General features: G+C 28.1%; 2 protein-coding genes across 2 annotated transcripts in view; both read left to right on the top strand.

The window, feature by feature from the left end:
* The window catches only part of LOC145749327 (thioredoxin-like protein 4A), a 35580-nt gene that overhangs the window by 6807 nt on the left and 8268 nt on the right, over positions 1-20505 (top strand). The window lies entirely within an intron of this gene.
* LOC145749508 (uncharacterized) lies at positions 1466-18940 on the top strand. Its single transcript, XM_082565293.1, has 24 exons — positions 1466-1753; positions 4672-4747; positions 4896-5081; positions 5868-5917; positions 6537-6609; positions 7467-7516; positions 7674-7746; positions 9679-9728; positions 9902-9974; positions 11121-11170; positions 11337-11415; positions 11528-11598; positions 11735-11807; positions 12561-12604; positions 12767-12842; positions 13537-13586; positions 13707-13785; positions 13908-13957; positions 14076-14154; positions 14845-14894; positions 15104-15194; positions 15364-15468; positions 15564-17363; positions 18834-18940. Exons 1-23 carry the CDS (start codon positions 1535-1537, stop codon positions 17336-17338), a joined length of 3522 nt encoding a protein of 1173 aa, XP_082421419.1. The 5' UTR covers positions 1466-1534; the 3' UTR covers positions 17339-17363; positions 18834-18940.

Here is a 20505-nt window from a genome sequence, read left to right as displayed (position 1 = left end):
AAGTTTTAAGTCGAGAATAAATTATATAGATATGTTTTGCCAGTTATGACGTCGGTCGAGAATACAGTATCGTAAAACGTCCTAAGAAAAAACAGATATTGAAATTTATTTAATTAGAAAGTTAATACATTTTTTATTGTTTTAAATATGTTGATTTTGTTACATTACTTAAATTTTATAAAATAATAAAAAGTGCTACCAATTTAAATATTTAACATAGGAATGCGTCACAAAACGGTTACCACTATTAAAAACAACGCTATTTATGTAAAACGTCCTCAGAGGAACCTTTGAAGGTTAAACTGCTAAAGTTAGGAATCAACAAGAATGGACAGGAAATTTAATGTCATAAGCTAATGTTAAAATATTAAGTATTTTTTATTTAAGTTTGAGTATTGCTACTGTAGCGAATTTGTTAATTTTAAGAACTGTCTTAAGTCGTTGGTTGTTTACAAGAATTTAAAATTCCGGCTAATTCTTACGGAAATAAACTCTGATTTTAAGTTAAGTCGAAATCCATATTTATTAAGTGGCGTCCGTTCAGCAGAACGAAATTGCCTAACTGTTTTTGAAAACGAATATTGCACTTAATAAAAACGGATATAAATCGTTGAAAAAATAATTTAATACCAGAAAAATGAGGTTAGAGTTTCCAGGTACAAAAAGTTAAAATTCGATAAACAAGTTAAAGTTAAAATCATTCGAAACTTATTATTAAAATAGGGAGGAAAAATTCGTCAAAGTTTGTCAGCAAATAAATAACAATTCTATTTTAAATCAACATCAAAAAAATTTTTGTTTATGAAATTTAAAGTTAGCTTATGTGGATTTATCCAAAATAAGCTACAACACACCACAGTTTAATATATCTGTATCCTGTCTATCAGGAAAAAAAATTTAAATTGTAAAAAAAAGACTTTTTTATCGTAACAATTTATCAAAACTCATATATAAATAGTATATACTTTTATTTTTTTACGCTGACATTATACATGAAATTTCAGTTTTTGCAGGCTGAATCTTATTGCTAAATCTTCTGGTCTCCCTGACAAAACCAAAAAAAACAAAAGTGTACGGAAAAAAGGAGAATTTTAACACATTTTACTTACAATAAAAATAAAATTCTATCGCTGTTGGTAGTAGTTACAGTGTAAAAAAAAATAACTACATTTCATATAACCCAGTATAGCTCTAGTAGGAAAGTAAATTGGATGTTATAAAGGGACTAACCGAAATAAACCTACCTAAAGAAAGACTGTCTCAGAATGGCCTTTTAAAATGTATTTCATATTAACTAGTGAAAGTTTACATATATATATATGGAATAAGTGAAAATAAATGATTAAAATAATTTAAGAATAACAGAAAAAGCAAGGAGATAAATTAAAAAAAAAAATGTAATATTAAAGTGGTGTAATGTAGTCTAAATCCTTTTTTGTTTATCTTTTAGGGAATCCACTTTAAATCCCCTTTAAACATCTGCTTGTTTTAGTGAAATGATTTTATGTGTTTTCGAATTTTTTAAACTTTTATCATGGAAGAAACTGTTGAATCAAATGATCCAGAGTTGCTAGACAACAGTAATCCAGAGTTGCCAAATCTTAATGATCCAGGGTTGCCAATTAATAATGATCCAGAGTTGCCAGATGTTAATGATCCAGAGTTGCCAGATGTTAATGATTCAGAGTTGCCAGATGTTAATGATCCAGAGCAGCCAGATGTTAATGATCAAGAGCCAGGTTTCAATTCCCAGGTATTTTATTTTTAAAAAAATTCTTTTTAGTTTAAACTTTAAATTTAGTAAGTGGGTTTAGAACCTAAATACTAGGAATGTGCCAAATTGTAAAAAGCTCGGCTCGTACGAGCATCTTAACTTTAAAAAAAGCTCGGCCGAGCCATACGAGCTTTTGAATAGCGAAAATAAATACATAAATTTTTGTTGTGGACACAGTTTTTCACAAGTTTTTTTTTTAATTATTTGAATTAAATGTTATATCGCTGCAAGCTTGCTATAGATAAATAATTTAAGATTATATTGCTTTATTTAAAGAAGCGATTTAAAATCGTTAAAACGTGCAGTGAAACGCCGAACAAAGTTTACTGGTTTTAAGAAAATTGAAATAGGATGAACTTAGGTTAGTGTTGTACTTTGTATTAAAATGCGAAAATTTACTTAAGCTTACGTAAATTCACATGAAGAAATGTAAGTATTTCGACATGTTCAGGAGTTAACCGGTTACGAAGCGGGCTAGTAATAGCGCCCGCTGTACTAAAAAGGCTTTCAATAAAAACCCTTGTTGGCGGCGTGACAACAATTGAATAACAACGTCATATCTCGCGTGATATAATTAAACCATAGAGATACTAATATGTATATATTAGTATATTTATCGGTGAACCGATGAATTTTCGCAGTGTGAATTATAAAACTATTGTATTTAAAAAGTTATAACACTGCACGGCGTTTGATTTGCATTATAATTTACCGAAAAGAAAAAAATTAATTTAGTTGATATTGCTCGGATAATTTAACGTGAAAGCTCAGCAAAAACCGAGCTTTTAAAAATGCCTAGGCTCGTACACGAGTACGAGCCCGAGCACTCGGCTCGACACATCCCTACTAAATACCTCTTAAAAATGTTTAACCTCTTTACATAAAACTATTAAATAAACATTGATCTTGTGGTGATCATCGTATATAGTCAATGGAGGTATTTATTGGACAGTTAAAATTTGGAGGTAATTAGTGGACAACATTCCAAATATTTTTAGGGTTGCCACTTTTTACCTATAATTTGCCAGAACATTGTCTATATCATAAGGTTTAAATAAATGTCACTTTTTTTAATCTAAATTGCCTGAAAAAAAAATACGCACTTTTGAAATTTCAAAAAAAATTTTTGATTTTTTCGAAAATAAAGGCAAAAAGTAAGTTGTTAAAATTTACAAAATTTTTAAATTACTAAATTTTCAGATTGGCAACACTATCTAGAAATGCACTGATGTTTCTATAAGGCCCTAATTTAAACTTCTATCTTCATCACAGTCTATACAAAATGCGTCCAATGTTTACCTCCACCCTATTATTGTAAATGGGGGTAATTATTGGACACTTGTGAATACATTTTATTTGCTTTTAACGGCCAAAAATAAGCCTTGTAGTCAATTTTAGTCACACTTATTACGAAAACATAAACAGATTTTAATTTGTTAGGTTTTTGCAATAAGGTGTATTAATAATTTGGGGTAGAAATAAATTTAAAATAAAAATACCAAGAAAATACATACTTCCCATTGAAAGGCTTAAAAAAAGTGCAGTTCAGGAATTATTAAAGGAACACAAACAAATTTATCCAAAGAATATAACATACCAAAATCAACAGTTTAATATTATCTTAGTAATGAAGGTACATTTCCCTCAGAACATGGCGTAAAGCCTGTATTTAACACCGTTCAATACAAACAATTAAAAGCTAAATTTGCTTTGACGCTAAATTAGCTTTAACTTTAAATGATATTAAAAGTTTAGCCTGCAGGTATATAACCTACAATGAAATGGAAGACGCTAAAAAAGACTAAAATTTATGTAGGCAATTCTTTAAAAAAGGGAAATTTTTACTAGGGTGAAGCACTTAAGCAGTTTCTTAAAGATTCTGATAGTCCTACAAAAGGTTTGCGTCGAGACTGCCTGAAGCCTAAAATTATCCAAAAGATCCCTTTTATCACAAAATTTTTTTTAAATGTGGCCTTGTTAACATTAGTCGACAATTACCCCCACGGTGTCCAGTAACTACCCCATTTGTGTAGGTAATTATTGGACATTTTTAATCTAGAATTTTAGGCAAACATGTGTAGATTGAGATTTAAATAGTATTTTTTCTTAATAATGAATGATAACACTAACTTGAGAATATATAAATTTACTTTGATTTACGCCTCAAAATCAAAATTTAAGGAAAAAGACCGGTGCTTTCAGCAAAAATTTGGAACTAATTGTTTTTAGCTTGCAAAATTATTAGACTACGCTTCTTAGTGTCAACCAAAGTAATGCTAGCGGGCTTTTTTTTTTCAAAGTGCTAGTTTTTATTCCGATCTAAACTTTGTATTTCTAAAAAACTTATATATTTCTTTATTTTAACAACCGATCAAAACTTTTATATGCATTGTATTTTTTGCAAAATTTTATTTTAATATTGATAAAATATAGTCTTACATTTACACTATACATTAACTTTATATTCAGTTATTTAAATTTTGTAGTCGAAAAGCGCTTGTCTTTAATTTAAAATTTATAGAATTTAAAAAAATTGAGGAAAAATTTGAATTTTAAAGACACTTTGTGCATTAACTAAATCATTTTTAAAAACAACTTGTACAATAAATTATTGTTTTAAAAGTGGTGTATATATAAACATGAAAAATATTATCTTTTTATTATAAACTTTAAAGGTTGTAAATAATGTTGTGTATTATATAATATAACATCAGTAAAACTACCTAAAATATAAAATTTTTATTTACTCACCTTCTAAATTATATATTCTTTTTAACAATCTAGGCGGTTATAAATACAGTGTTTTTTAGTACAAATGTCTACGAGATCAAAATCACTGATTTACTCATTTTAAAACGTTATATTTATTAAATGTTCTCCTTATATTTATTTTACAGAACTTGCAAGCAGAACCTTTTAGTTTAAATATTTCTGGCGGCGATTTTGCTGAAATTTCGCGGAATTTGCCTCCAAGTAAGTTGTTTATTAATTTTATATGATTGGGTTTGCCTAATTATAAAAACCAGACTTCTATTTATAGACTATTTTATTTATAGACTTATAGACCTAACAAAACATTATTCTGCGCCACATCATGGTAACTGTTTATTTTTCAATATAGATGCTGTGGTACATATACATGTCCCACAAGTCAACGTAATTCGTGATTTTCATCAAAACGAGATCACTCAAAACATCACTCATCATCAAAACATCACTCACCATGAAAACATCACTCACCATGATCAATATGGTGGAGCATTCATGCCTGGGGCTTCAATATACAATTCTACATTTCCTCAAACAGGTATTTTCAAGTTATTTTCACAAAACAAAATTATATTCCGAAAATTGCATTTTTGATCTGATAGGAAAGTTAAAAAAACTGTGCTAGTAAATTATTAACCTTATATCGTTAAATTATGTTTGATTTTTATAAATTTATTCAATATTCAGAATTAAAAGATGATGGCTTATATAATAATGATGTACAAAATACTACATTAAATATGTAAATGGGGTTGAGCATAATGGTTTAGGCAAATATAAAACATTTTAAATATAAACCAGGTGTTAACTGTTATACTGTCTTTTAGATAGGTAAAAAATAACCCAAGAAATTAAAGTTGTTTGTGATGCAAAATTAAGTGATACTTACAATCAGGACTGTTAGAATGTGCAGTTAGAGTCACTTTGTTTCCTTTTACGATGTCTGGCTTTATTTTAAAATGGCAACATGGTGTACTGGTCAAAACACTTCCTACACTACATGAGGTCCTGGTTTCGGTCCTTGATGTTCTTATGCTGTAGCGCTGTTAAGTAAGGGGCTATAAACGGTATAAACTCCTGCTGAGCCAGCACTTAATCAGCAGCTTAATTATCAGGCAACCATAATCTATAATATTTCAATCTCGCGCATTCGACCTTCCCACATTAAAAATAAAGATATTTACAAAAATGAATTGTAACTGATTTTTACTTTCAACACAACATTAGGGGTTTCCCAACTTATTTTTATATTATAAAGTTTTTTTAGTATTGATCATAGTCTAAAAATAAACTCTATATTAACCCAATTTTGTTTACATTAAAGGTTCCACTTCAAATGAAAATAAACAGCAAAGATCCTCCGCTTTAAATCAGGTTTGAATTTTAAAGTTATTAATAAAATGTTGGGGTCACGTATTTTGTCCGGTTCTAGACAAAACATAATTACACTACAGCTCTCCTAAATTCTTTTATCTGATTTACGATGCTGGAGAATTCTTACATATGGAGAATGGTTCATCAGAATTCTTTGCTATGGTTAACGGAATGTTGTTTTCTTTTCGTTGGCTACTAATTAGCAACAAACTTACTGCCTAATTTGAGACTTAATCGAACTTACAACTGTTTAATTAAACTATATTACACTAGAATGTAGTAATTTATATTATTTATAGCATTTTATGTTAAATAGTTACACTTTTACAAGTAGAAAGAATGTATGAAAATTCAACACAAAACATATTTACACTACAGCCCTTCTAAATTCTTTCCTACGGATTACGGTTTGAGAGAATTCTTTCCTATGGTAAACGGCACTTTGTTTTGTCTAGAGCTGGACAAAATATGTGATCCAAATGTTGTTATATTTATACTAAAGGACCCAGTTTAAAAACTGATATTGATTGGGTCATAAGACCTTGTTTAACAATTAATATGACTGGTAATCATTAGAAATGCTTGTAGTTTTTCAAACCAAGTTCTTATTCTTTTTTAGGAACAACCTGAAGAATCACAAACTCCAGATCCACATGAGGTTGATCCAGAACCAAGAAGAAGACAAAATGAAGGTAAATTTAAATCTTGTTTATAATATAGAAGTGTTTTTGGTATATGTTTATCTTTGATATAAGTAGACTGACTTCACAGTCCAATCTTGCATCGAATTTAAATGTCTTTATTAAAGAGATGGTTCGGTCGTAGAGTTTCTTTTTTAATTATGTTGGAATTTTTTCAACTTGCACGAGGATACCATTATTTTAAAAATTGGTCAAGTAGTTTTTGAGATATCGGGATTTGAAGGTAAATATTGTAAATAGGGAAAGTCCCAACGCTCGCGAGTCACGTGACGCACGACGTCATTGTCATAAGATCATGTGCTGGCAGACATAGGAAAATGACCTTATTTTGTCCTCTCTGACCCGTTTGTTGTACTTTTTTAAGTTTGGTAATTTTAATCTGCTTATGTATTTAGTAATAGCAAAAGTGACTAAGTTTGTCACCAACAAAATAACACTTTAAGATAGATGCAGATGGAATTAAACCTTAAACCTTGTGCGGTAATACCTAATAATATAACCACTGGTTATATCACTACATAAAGTCCTGTGTTTGATTTTTACTGTTTCCATGTCAAAGTGTTATTGAATAAGATGCTACAAGCAATTCTTTCCTATATTCAATTTTAAGTTCTTTGCTTATATTTTACAAAAACAATCTTATCCAAATAGAATCAAAAAAACAAAAATATATTAAAATAGAACTTAACATAACACTTAAGATCTTATTAACAAAGATTATGCTGTATATGGTTATGCCGGTATTTTGTATTCAACTTTTAATATAATAAATGTAATATATTATTGTGTTGTAGCACAAGCAGTCTATAGAAACATTGTGTTTTAACCCAATGTTATTTAAATTAAAGGTTCCACTCCAAATGAAAATGAACAACCACGATCTCCTGCTTCAATTCAGGTTTTGACTTTAAAATTCTTCTTAAGATTTTGGGATATTTACTCAAATAAAATTAACAACTGATATTGATTGGGTCATAAGACCTTGTTCAACAATAAATATGACTGGTAATCATTAGAAATTGTTGTAGTTACCAAAGTTTTACTGTTTTTTAAAGGAACAACCTGAAGAATCACAAACTCCAGATCCACATGAGGTTGATCCAGAAACAAGAAGAAGACAAAATGAAGGTAAGTTTTGTTTATTTTATGGAAGTGTTTGTGATATTTTTTTAAGATCCTTGCTTGTCTATGATCTGTCTATGATAATATATCATCTGGACAATAACATTATATAATTCTAAACACTGATTTAGTTTGGGTAAAGTAACTGTAGAATTAGGCTGTAAAGTCAACTTTTAACAATGATTAAAATATTTAATTGTCACGTTTTTAAAAGTGTAGAGTCTATAGACGTAACGATGGAAACAGGTTTGACTGACTGGTTCTAAATTTATTACGATATTCATCTTCTGTAAAATTGTATCGCTTCAAGAGCGACTCTTTTACACGTTCATATTAAATGGCATCATCATCAGATAACCTTGAGTATACGTCCAAGGCTTTGCTGGTCAAAAGAGCGCTGAGAGACGTAGCCCAATCTCATTTCTCCCAGCCGCTTGTCACGGCGAATCGTTCAAATCAGAGAAGGTAGCTGTCCAAATCATCTTTGTCATCTACGAAAGGCGGCAGCTTTGGCCCTGGCAACTATATCTCCATTTTGTCATCCATTACGTTCTACCAACGCAATTTCTAGTTTTTTTATTTCTAATAAATGTAAATTGGCTTTTTCTTCGGCTTCTCTTGCTTCTTTTCGAGCTTTTTCTTCGGCTGCTCTGGCTTCTCTTCGCTCCTTAGCGCGCTCCTCGCGTTCGTAAGCTTGTAGTTCATTAACGAACGTCCGTAACTCGACTCCTTCAAAGCCTAGCATCTGTCTAGCTGCTATGTGTTTCTTTATCTCTTCGGTAACTTATTGATAAAATACGCCTTGTATTTTTGACTTTTTGTAGCTTTTAAACAGTCTGCTCCCGGACGGGCCTCCAGATGTCACGTTTTTAAAAGTGTAGAGTCTAAAGACGTAATGGTGGAAACAGGTTAGACTGGCACTACTTTGAATGTCTATAGAAGGCCTTGTAGATTTGAAGTTATACCGACACAGTTTACTTAGCAAAACACGTTTATTAAACAACGGCAATAAGTATCTCAACAATTTCAAACGCTGAATGAATCTTTTAACGGAATGTGCACAGATTTTATAAACAACAATAACAAAAGCGTGGCGGGTACTCGCAAGTTTGTCCCACAATCGAACAATATGACAGTGTGATAAGGTTACAAGTCTGATATGGTCAAAGTGCGATAAATCTATTGTTCAATTTTAAAATTGTTAAAGTCATATTATTGTTTCTACGGGAAAGGCGATTATTGATCACAATTACAGCTGTTAAGATAAAAACGATTTGTGACACTAATTGTCACCAATCTTATTATTAACATAAAAAAATGTCGTTTGTTGTTAAATATTTATTACCATTCGAAACTAACTTTTCAGGTTTTAATGTAATTATAGGTGGGCACAGCTAACCTAAAAAGTAACTTTATTAAATGGTTATTTGTTACACAATATATTAACTTGTTATCACTGCTTAGTTATTGATAACCATTAACGTTAAAATTTAATTAAAACAAACAAAAAACAATCCTATTTTTATAAAAACAATAATTTAGACCATAGTTGATATTTTACCTAAACAAACGAAATTTAAAAAATTTCTAAAGCTGTCTTGATTGGCTAATGATGACAACCAGTTGGCATTTACATACACTGTTACATCATTTAAAAAATGGCACTGTTTAAACCCGATAAACGATGATATTTTTCATATATTCTACTCCTTCTTAGCATGGTTTACTAGTAAAAAAATTAGATTAATAAACTTATATTAAAAAGAGCGTAATGCAATGAAGATTAATAAGTTTAATATCGATTTTCAAAGTTAACTTTGTTAATTAACGATTAACAGATTATTGGGATCTTAAAGTATAATAAATGTATTATATTATTGCAATATAAAACCACCTGTAAGAAACACTATTTTAATCCAATATTATTTACTTTAAAAGGTTCTACTTCTAATGAAAATGTACAACCAAGATCCTCCGCTTCAAATCAGGTTTTAACTTTAAAGTTGTCAATAAATATAAGCATGTTTAAACTAAATAACAGTGTTTAAATATTGTTTATAATAAATAATAAGATTTTGGACTCAGTTTGAATAATAAATATAACTGGTAATCATTAAAAAGTTTTTGTAGTTACATAACCACAATTTTACTGTTTATAAAGGAACAACCTGAAGAATCACAAACTCCAGATCCACATGAGGTTGTTCCAGAACCAAGAAGAAGACAAAATAAAGGTGAATTTAAATCTTGTTTATAATATGGAAGTGTTTTTGGTTTATGTTTATCTTTGATATAAGTAGACTGACTTCACAGTCTAATCTTGCATCGAATGTAAATGTCTCTATTAAGTTTGGTAATTTTGACTAAGTTTGTCACCAACAAAATAACACTTTAAGATAGGTGCAGATGGAATTAAACCTTAAACCTTGTGCGGTAATACCAAATAATATAACTACTGGTATCACTACATAAAGTCCTGTGTTTGATTTTTACTGTTTTTAATATATAACAACAATCTATAATTACATATTCCATGTTCGACATTTAGAACTTTCTTTATAAAACTTTTTTTATTTAAAGTATGAATTTATGGAAAAACAACATTAAAATTTATCACCTTAAAAATATAATTTTAATAACGTAGTTAAACAACACAACCTAAGCTTGCCAACACAGTATGCACACCACTAAAAAACTGACTTGGCAGTTCTCTACTTTTTCACTTTTATCAGAATATATATAACACAAAACATCAACAAATATTCTTTTACTAATAAAAATAAAATGTTTTCAATTGTAATTGTTAAAGGGACTAAATAACAAAAAACCACAACCTCTTATAACCCAATGTGTTTGCCACTATTAAGAAAGTTGAAATTAATCAAATAGTGTAAAAAAACAGTCAATCACACCAGCTACAAATATAAAATATTATTATTTGAGTTTCTTTATTCAAATAGAAATATATCATAAATAAATGACATTCACATTAAACTTAATAATTATTATCCAATCCATAGTTATGTCCATTTAACTTTGAACCACATTACTCTAAAGCCCATAAATATGATAATTTAAAATAATGATAAAAACTGTTTTAAGGCAAAAATGACTGAGTATAAACTTAAATTTGCTTATGATTGATTTTAACATTGGCCAAAGGTCCCCTGTTACAGAAAACAAGTGAATAATATGACATATACAACTTATACATGCTATGTTAAATAATATTGTTAAATATATTTTAAGTAATTAACACTTTGGTCATTAAAGCGCAAGCAATCAAGGCATCAGCATTTAGTTTGTTTAATTTATTTTGTTGTACTTAGAGCTTGATTTTAAAAATTAACGTCATATTAATTTAAGCATTTAAATAATAGGTTCCACTTTTAGTGAAAATGTACAGCCGAGATCCTCTGCTTCAAATCAGGTTTTAACTTTAAATTTATTAATAAAATGTTGTTATATTTATGGTAAAGGATGGTGTTTAAAGATTGTTTAAATATTTAAACTTTGAATTTGTAAAGTTTAATATTTTTAAATAGTTAAGTTTAATAATAAATTAAATTAACTTTTAAATCATTTTTGTTTTAAAGGAATATTCTGGAATATCACGAACCCCGGGGAAAACTTACAAAAAAGAGTTTCCAGTACCAAGAAGAAGGCAGAATGAGAGTAAGTTTAAGCAATTATCCAAACAAATTTATTTTTATTGTATGAGCTTATACTTTGGCATCTTTAATATGACATAGCACTGTATTTTAACTTGATATTATTTACATTAAAGGTTTCACTTCAAATGAAAATGTACAGCTGAGATCATCTGCTTCAAATCAGGTTTTAACTTTAAAATTCTTTGTAAGATTTAGGGATATTTACTCGAATAAAAATTAAACACTGATATAAATTGGGTCATAAGACCTTGTTTAACAATAAATATGACTGGTAATCATTGGAAATGTTAGTAGTTACCAAAGTTTTACTGTTTATAAAGGAACAACCTGAAGAATCACAAACTCCAGATCCACATGAGGTTGTTCCAGAACCAAGAAGAAGACAAAATGAAGGTAAATTTAAATCTTGTTTATAATATGGAAGTGTTTTGGTTTATGTTTATCTTTGATATAAGTAGACTGACTCTACAGTCCAATTTTGCATCGAATGTAAATGTCTCTATTAAGTTTGGTAATTTTAATCTGCTTATGTATTTTAGTAAAAGCAAAAGTGACTAAGTTTGTCACTAACAAAATAACACTTTAAGATAGATGCAGATGGAATTAAACCTTAAACCTTGTGCGGTAATACCTAATAATATAACCACTGGTTATATCACTACATAAAGTCCTGTGTTTGATTTTTACTGTTTCCATGTCGAAGTGTTATTGAATAAGATGCTACAAACAATTCTTTTCTATATTCAATATTAAGTTTTTTGCTTATATTTTACAAAAACAATCTTATCCAAATAGAATCAAAAAAACAAAAATATATTAAAATAGAACTTAACATAACACTTAAGATCTCATTACAACTAAGCCACTTACATAAAAGTTACAAAACTTAAAATAAAGATAACAAACAAGTAAAGGTGGAAACATGTTATCGCTGTAATAGATAACAACAGTCTATATTCGTTAATCTAGTTAATTATAACGCAATATATCTGGTCGCTAAATTTAGTGGAAGTAATATACAATAATAAAAGGGGTTAAGTAAAGAGGATTGAAAATTCTTCTTACCTTGACTGAAAACAATTTATATTTAACCTTAAATATAATAAATCTAGTAATTGTTGTTACGTAATACCAGCATTTTCACAGGTTTTACTTCAAATGAAAATTTACAGGCCTTTGCTTCAAATCAGGTTTTAACTTGTTGTCAATACAATGTTTAAATATTTACATTAACGAATAAAGTAAAAATATTAAATTAGATTTTTTTAATTGAAGGGACAACTTTTTTTTTAATTTAAATGGTTATCATTTAACCTTTAGGCATTTATTATTATAATAAGTTTTGTTTAAAGGAACAACCTGAAGAATCGGAAACTTTAGTTAAACTTCCACTTGAGGTTGATCCAGAACCAGAAAGTCAAAATGAGGGTAAATTTACCAAAATATAATCATGTTATTATATGAAAGTGTTTTAATATTTACCTATTTGCATAATGAGGAGGCTGATTTTTTGAAAAAAAGATTTTAAATATTTACTGACAAAAGTAACTATATAATTAGGCTGTAAATATAAAACTTTCCATATAAGAATAAATTTAGAATTACTTGTACTTTACAGTATTTAAAAAAACTCTCAGACTTTTCAGTTCTATATTTTATATTTTTGTACTGTAATCCTAGCAGTAAAAATTACTGTATTTTAACACAATATTATTTACAGATATTTTTTCTAATTTTTTTTACCTTTGAACAAGTTAGAAGTATAGCCTGACTTAAAATAAGTCCGGCGATCATATGACTTTTTTTATTATAAATGCTTAGTCAACTGTTATGGTTCTTACTGAATATTGCTTTTTTAATTTATTATGTTTTAGTTAATCTCAGATATTTGTTTGTTATGCAAAGTTTAATGCTGCATTATCAATGTTAAAATACTTTTAAAAGTTACTTTTTTGTTAATTTTTATGCTATCTGGATTTAACTGCCAGTTGAATAGAACATCATGAATTTAGTTTTTTCTTTGCTAACTTCCTTTATACTTTAATTTTTTTTTTTAAATGTAACAAAAAAAGTTTAAAAATTGAAATCATACTCTATATTAACATAAGTGTTTACATTAAAGGTTCTACTTCCAGTGAAAATGTACCACTGAGACCCTCTGCTTTAAATCAGGTTTTAACATTAGAAATATCAATAAAGTTTTATTATAAGTACAATAAATAAAAAAGTGCTAATACTGTTTTTAAAAATTATTGAATTGAATTTTAATTTTACAAAAAAATTTGTTTAAAGGAACAACCTAAAGAATCACAAACTCCAGTAAAACTTTCACATCAGGTTGATCCAGAACCAAAAAAAACACGAAATGAAGGTAAATTTAACAAAATTAAATTATGTTCATTGTATGGGACCCTTGATATTTATATTTATTAATATGTAATACAAGAAGTATATAGCAAACCTGTATCTAACTCATTTTCATTTACAATAAAGGTTCTACTTTAACTGAGAGTGTACAACCGAGATCTTCTGCTTTAAATCAGGTTTAATTATAAAGTTGTCAATAAATTTAAGCTTGTTCAAATTGAAAAACACAGTTTTAATATTTTTAAAGAAATTTGTCTAATAAAATCAATCTAAACTTAAATATTTGTTTTAAAGGAACATGCTGATAATTTACTAACTGCAGCGAAAACTTACAAAAAGGAGTTCCCAGTACCAAGAAGAAGGCAAAATGAAAGTAAGTTTAAGTAACTTTTACAAACAAAAATGTGGTGGTGTTTGTCTTTGTTATTTTTACTTTTAGTATAGTAAGGCTGTTGTTACTTGACTTCAGTTTAATTTCCTTTTTTTATTTTAGTAAAGTTTATTTCGCTGATTGTTTTAAGAGATTATGTAGTTGCAGGTTTTTTTAAATTATGTTCGAATTTTTCCAACTTGCACGAGGAAACATTATTTTGAAAATTGGTCGCGTAGTTTTCGAGAATATTGTCAATAGAAAAAGTCCCTGTGCTTGCGAGTCACATGGCGCACGACATCATTGTCATTAGCTCATATGCTGGCAGACATAGGGGAAATATTTTTATTTTACCCTTTTTTAACTCTTTGTTGTACTTTTTTAAATTTTTTCGCAGGAAACAAACTTAACATAAAAAGCAATATTTAGCAATACTATGTAAGACATTTCTTACTTTTAAAGTATTTTAATTAGGTAGGCTGTATTTGAAAAATTCTAACAAGTTAAGGGTATGTTGTTAGTTTTAAAAGTTTACCAGTTAGAAACGGTTACAAACACTTACAAAAATACACAAAAACTAAGTGTTATTGAAGCAAAGTTTACCATTAAAACGCGAGCGTAGGGATTTTCTCTATATACAATATTTACCTTTAAATCTCAATATTCTGAAAACAAACTTTATTAACATTGAAGGTACCAGTTTGAATGAAAGTGTACAGCTGAGATCCTCTGCTCCAAATCAGGTTTTAACTTTAAATTTGTCAAAAAAATATATTTACAAAGTTGTGTCATATTTACATTAGAGACACAGTTTAAATATAATTAATTAACTAATTAAAGTTATTAGAGATGTTTCAAAAATTATTTAAGCTCTATTGCAAGAATTGTAAAGTTTTTGAAATAACTGTTTACTTATTTTCAAACATTTTGAAAATTAAATTTATGTTTTCAGCTAACTCCTAAAAAATCCAAATCTTTTGTCGAACGTTTTCGAAAATTTTTTTCAAAACTAACAAAAAAAAGTGAAAGAAAAGAAAACCTTGGTAAATTTATATGTTATTATTTAATTTGAGGTTTGAATTTTGATAACTTTGTAACAAAACTGAGTAATTTTTATCAGTACAGTTAATATAGAATCTTGGGCAGATTTTTATTTTGTTATGGGCTTTGTTGTATAAACTTTAAAGTAATTTATAACTAATCTTGATCCAGAACCAACTAATCTTGATCCAGAACCAACTAATCTTGATCCAGAACCAACTAATCTTGATCCAGAACCAACTAATCTTGATCCAGAACCAAGGCCAGAAAATAAAAGTGAAGCAAAATATTGTAAAACGTTAACAAAGAAGTTAACTACTCTATAATATATACAATATAAATATATGACAATTAATAATTTTTTGTTTTAGATAATTCTTTATGTGATCAACTTTCCACAAAATGTTTTGAGCAAGCTAAAAGTTTTGCCCATGAATTCTGCTCTCCTGTCAAGTTAGACAAACAATTAGAATTTGTTGAGTTAGAACTTGTTGAATATTCTTCCACTGATATTGAAGATTTAGATTCAGTTGATCACTTTCATACCAGAAAGGAACAATTTGAAAGAATGTCCAAGTTAACTGAACCTGACTATCACCCTGGCACAAAGATTAAGGTGAATGAGGTATTTGAATTAGCAAAAAGAAATGCTGAAGCAGCAGCTGAATGGAAATTCAACAAAGAGCCAAGAAATGAAACTGAACGACTTGAATTAGACAAGAAAAAAAGAGACTTTATTAAAATACATTCTAAAGTCATGGCACTTGTTGGGCACGCAGGGACTGGTAAATCAACTTTTATTAAAATTCTGATTCAGGAAATTGTTTCTGAAAATAGCGACTTTCTTCAGAATATAAAATTCATATTCAGCATTATTTTGCGATCAGTTGATTTTCGTGAAAAAATGTCGATTTTTAGATTTCTTGTTACAAATTCATCCATTGATTGGGATAAGCCAGAATCTACTGATGTAGAATCATTTAATTGCATTAAAAACAGTTCTGACACTATCCTTATCTTTGATGGATTGGATGAGGCTGATAGTACTACCTTAGGGAAAGCACCCAAAAACTTGGTATCTACAAATGGCTCTGCTGAAGATTTTCTAAAAAACATTTTTAATGGAAAGTTATTTCCCAATGCTTATAAGTTTATCACTTCTCGACCAAGGCAAATGTATGAGTGGGATCCTTCTTGCAGACCTATCTTAGTGTTAAAACTACTTGGTTTCAATAAGGAAGCACAAGAAAATATTTGCAGGCAAATATGTGGGGAAAATTCACCTAAAGTCTTAACCTACTTACAAGATCATCCAGATATTGATGCTTACAATTATGTTCCTGTCAACTGCATTCTATCCATGCACTGCATCAATCAAGCAATTTTGTCTGGCTCTGAAGTTAATCTAAAAACTATGACAAGTGTTATGCTTGCTTCTTTAAAGCATTATATGAGGTCAGATCATTTTCCTGACAACACAGAAGTTCCTGAGAACGAATTTAAATATCTAGCTTATCTTGCCTGGAATGGGTTTGAGCAGAAAAAAATTATTTTTGATCAAAAAGACATTAAAAAGGCTGGAATTACTGAAAAAATGCTTAAAACTTTTCTTGACACTTTTGTTTATGATTCTTCAAACATGAAAGTCAAGATATTAGAAGGAGACAAGCGAAGCAACTTTAGTCATCTCACCTGGCAAGAACTGTTTGCTGCCATGTATTTATTCTTATGGGCAAGTCTGGATGAATTTCAAAAATGTGTTCCTAAGTTTTCCACTAGTCGATGGGAAGTAGTCACAAAATTTATGTTTGGGTTTTACAGTTCCAAAGATTTGTCTGAATTTCAATCTGGTTCTTCAACAGCTTATGATGAGAAACAAGCTGTTCTAAAAACATATGCTAAAGATTTGTGTAAAAATGTTAATTCCTCAACAACTATTATTGAACTTAGCAGTTATTTGTATGAATCCAACGATGATGACCTCAACCAGTCTGTTCTAAGTCTTCTACCTGATCAGTTAGACCTTGAGTTTAAGGAAACAATGTTGCCGAGTGACTACATCCATCTTGGCTACTTGTTTGAACAACTGAGCAAACCTCTTTCTATAAGGATGGACTTTAGTGAAGATGAACACTCAACTGCCTAGTATCTTTAAAGGTTTAAAAGTGAAGGTAAGCAAAAACATTATTGTTATTTTGAATATAATGCCCAGGTTTAATTTACACAGGAAATTTATTTACTAAAGTAGATAAAATCACCAAAATTTATAGATTTGTATTCAATATTATTTTAATAATTCTCTAGTTATAATAAAACTTTTTGTTTGAATAAGTAATTCGCAATTTTGTAAAAAGTAAAATGATAACAATGCTCATATTGTTTAACAATGGTTCATTGTTGAGATACAATCTCCCATTTTGTACTTTCTCCAAATTACATTATTCAATAAATAAAAGTTTTAATTAATTTTTCAAAGCAAAACTTAACATTCTTTACCTGAATACAAAATAAATTTAGAATATTAAATAAAAAATAATGTAAAAACTCAAACTTTTAGTATTTAGTATGCCTACTTAAAATGGGCAGCTTTATATTACTATAAAGGTAGGTTACAAAACTACACAAACATTTTAGGTTTACGTAACAAGTCTTATTATTTACAATTATAACAAAGAAAACAGAAATCGATGTTAACTTTAAATTTGCTTCACATAAAAAAACTCTCATAAAATATTGATCCAAACAAAGCTTAAAATAATTTGTTTCATAAACTAAAAAATTGGGTTAAAATAATATTTACCCCCATATTATTGCTGGGGGTTTTATTATTACCCCTAACTATTTTTGTACTCACTGGGTTAATTGCAAAGTATTGTTATATAAATATCTGGGCTTAAAGTAATTAAAGTTATCAAAACTAAATTTTAAATTTATTTAAACTAGCTTTAAATAAGAATTAAAATGTTGGTAATTATTATTTTAATTCAAAATGCTCATAATTACTATTTTATAAAGAATACATTTTTTAAAGCTTTTTTTAGGTAATTCAATTAAAATGTTGAGTTTTTTTAAACACAAATTTATTTTTCAATTTTATAGCAAGAACTAGAAAAGTCACAATGCCCATTAACTTTAACAATGGGTCATTATTAAGTTACAATTTATTGTATTATATTTTAAAAACTTGATTTTTTGTATTTTTTAAGAATCAAATTATTTTGTAATTAAAAGTTTTAAAGAAATAATTAAACCAAAATTTTACTTTATCAACTTTTAAAGAATTTTAAATTTGAAATGAACGAAAATATTTGAATTTAACAATTAATACATTATTTTAGTGACATTAAACAAATTCAATTTTAAACATTTAAATATTTTGGCTCATTTATTAAAAAACGATTTAATAAATTAACAATAAAATTTTATTAAAACAATAAGTGTGATAATAAGTAAATTTTAATTAAAGTTTAAATATTCTAAATAAATAACAAGTTGGTGAAAATTAAATATTGGTCATTTTTGTGTTACTTCAAAATTTTAGTTATTATTATTTTTATAAAGTGTTTTGTTAAACAGTTTTTATCTCAGTTATTTTAATTCAAGTAATCTTCAAATTAAGTAAAATATAAATTTTGTTTTAGATAAAGTTGAACTTAAGAGGGAACAAAATTGGTGATGAAGCTGTAACATTACTGGGTGAGGTTATTGACAAGTTTGAGAAACTTAATATTAGGGGTTGTCGCATCACAGAAGTTGGTGGATTGGCCATTGCTAGAGGTTGTTCAAAACTAACATCTTTTGTAAGTATATTACTTTATTGCTTGGTATTTAAAGATTAATTATTTAAACAAGCACTAGATTTAAATAACATTTATTACTAAAATTACTTTATGTAATAACAAAACTTTTTTATTTAGTTTATAAAAATATAAACACAAACTTATTTTCAATTTTATAACAAGAAGTAAAAACGATCACAATGCCCATTAACTTTAACAATGGGTTGTTGTTAAGTTACAATTTATTGTATTATATTTAAATAAAATTATTTTTTGTATTTCCTCAGGATCCAATTAACTAAAAATTAAAAGTTTTAAAGAAATATTTAAAACAAAATTACTTTATAAACTTTTGGAGAATTTTAAACTTAAAATAAACAAAAATAATTAAATTTAACAATTAACACATTATTTTAGTGACATTAAACAAATTCAATTTTAAACATTTAAATATTTTGGCGTATTTATTAAAAAACGATTTATAAATTAACAGTAAAATTTTATTAAAACAATAAGGGTGGAGTTATTAAAGTCGAGTTAACTTAATCCTCAGTTAACTTTTTATTTTTTAGTTGTTATTGAAGTTGAGTTAAACTCGGATTAACTAATCCTAGTTTTACTTGCGATTTTTGTTTAAAAACTGGTCTAAACCGGTTTGAAATCGCTATAGCGAATCAAAACAGCGAACAACAATTTTTGTTGATTTTCGCTGTAACTAAGGACGTTTTGTTCACTTTTTTGCACGAGATTTAAGTTTTTGTAAATAAGGGTTTTAGTAATAATTAAACATTTGACTTTCTTTATTAAGTTAAACTTAGTTAAGATTAGTTACTGTTAGTAAACAAAAAACAGAACTTCAGCCTATTCAGGCTTAAGATTACTATTATAAAAAAATGCACGCTATAGAAACTTCTTTTACAAATTGTTCTTAAATATTGTCAATAGGAATAAACGATTGTTAAGTAATTTTTTATTAAAATGGATACTTTGGAAATCGTTGAAATAACAAATAAAAAAAAATTACGAAATTCCCAAAAAACAATAAAAAGATTTCACAAATCCCTGGAAAAATATACAGAAAGAGAAATAGTCCAGCGTTACAGATTTAATAAAAATAGCATTTTACAGCTTTATAACATTATAAAAATTAGAAGCCATGGCGTTCCAGCATTGTTGCAGCTTTTGGTAACCTTTAGGTTTTATGCAACAGGAAATTTGCAATGCAGTGATGGAGACTTAGTTGGGGTACATAGATGCACGGTGTGCCTTATCGTACACCGGATTTCTAAGGGATTTCCAATTCCACTTTGAAAATATCTGGACAATTTAATAATTAAAATAGTTGCAATTATGTTTCTTCATAATTTTGCACTAAAAACAAGGCAAGAGAAACTGGCACCTTACGACGCTGAAATCCCAGTAATTGAAACAAATGGAGGAGCTGGTCATTCATTGGCTGGGTGAGCTGTGCGAGACCAAATAATAAATAACTATTTTCAGTAATATTTAAATTTAAGAAGAAGTTTTTACGTTA

The sequence above is a fragment of the Corella eumyota genome, chromosome 4 (genome assembly GCF_963082875.1).
Source record: "Corella eumyota chromosome 4, kaCorEumy4.1, whole genome shotgun sequence".
Lineage (NCBI taxonomy): Eukaryota > Metazoa > Chordata > Ascidiacea > Phlebobranchia > Corellidae > Corella > Corella eumyota.
The sequence above is the reverse complement of the archived record's forward strand: the minus strand, read 5'-3'. Positions and strand labels throughout refer to the sequence as shown.

Coding starts and splice junctions, on each gene's coding strand:
- LOC145749508 (XM_082565293.1), top strand. CDS start 1,535: ATGGAAGAAACTGTTGAATCAAATGATCCAGAGTTGCTAGACAACAGT. Junction 9,975..11,120: donor AAGAAGAAGACAAAATAAAG/GTGAATTTAAAT, acceptor TTTAAATAATAG/GTTCCACTTTTAGTGAAAAT. Junction 13,786..13,907: donor AAAAAAAACACGAAATGAAG/GTAAATTTAACA, acceptor TTTACAATAAAG/GTTCTACTTTAACTGAGAGT.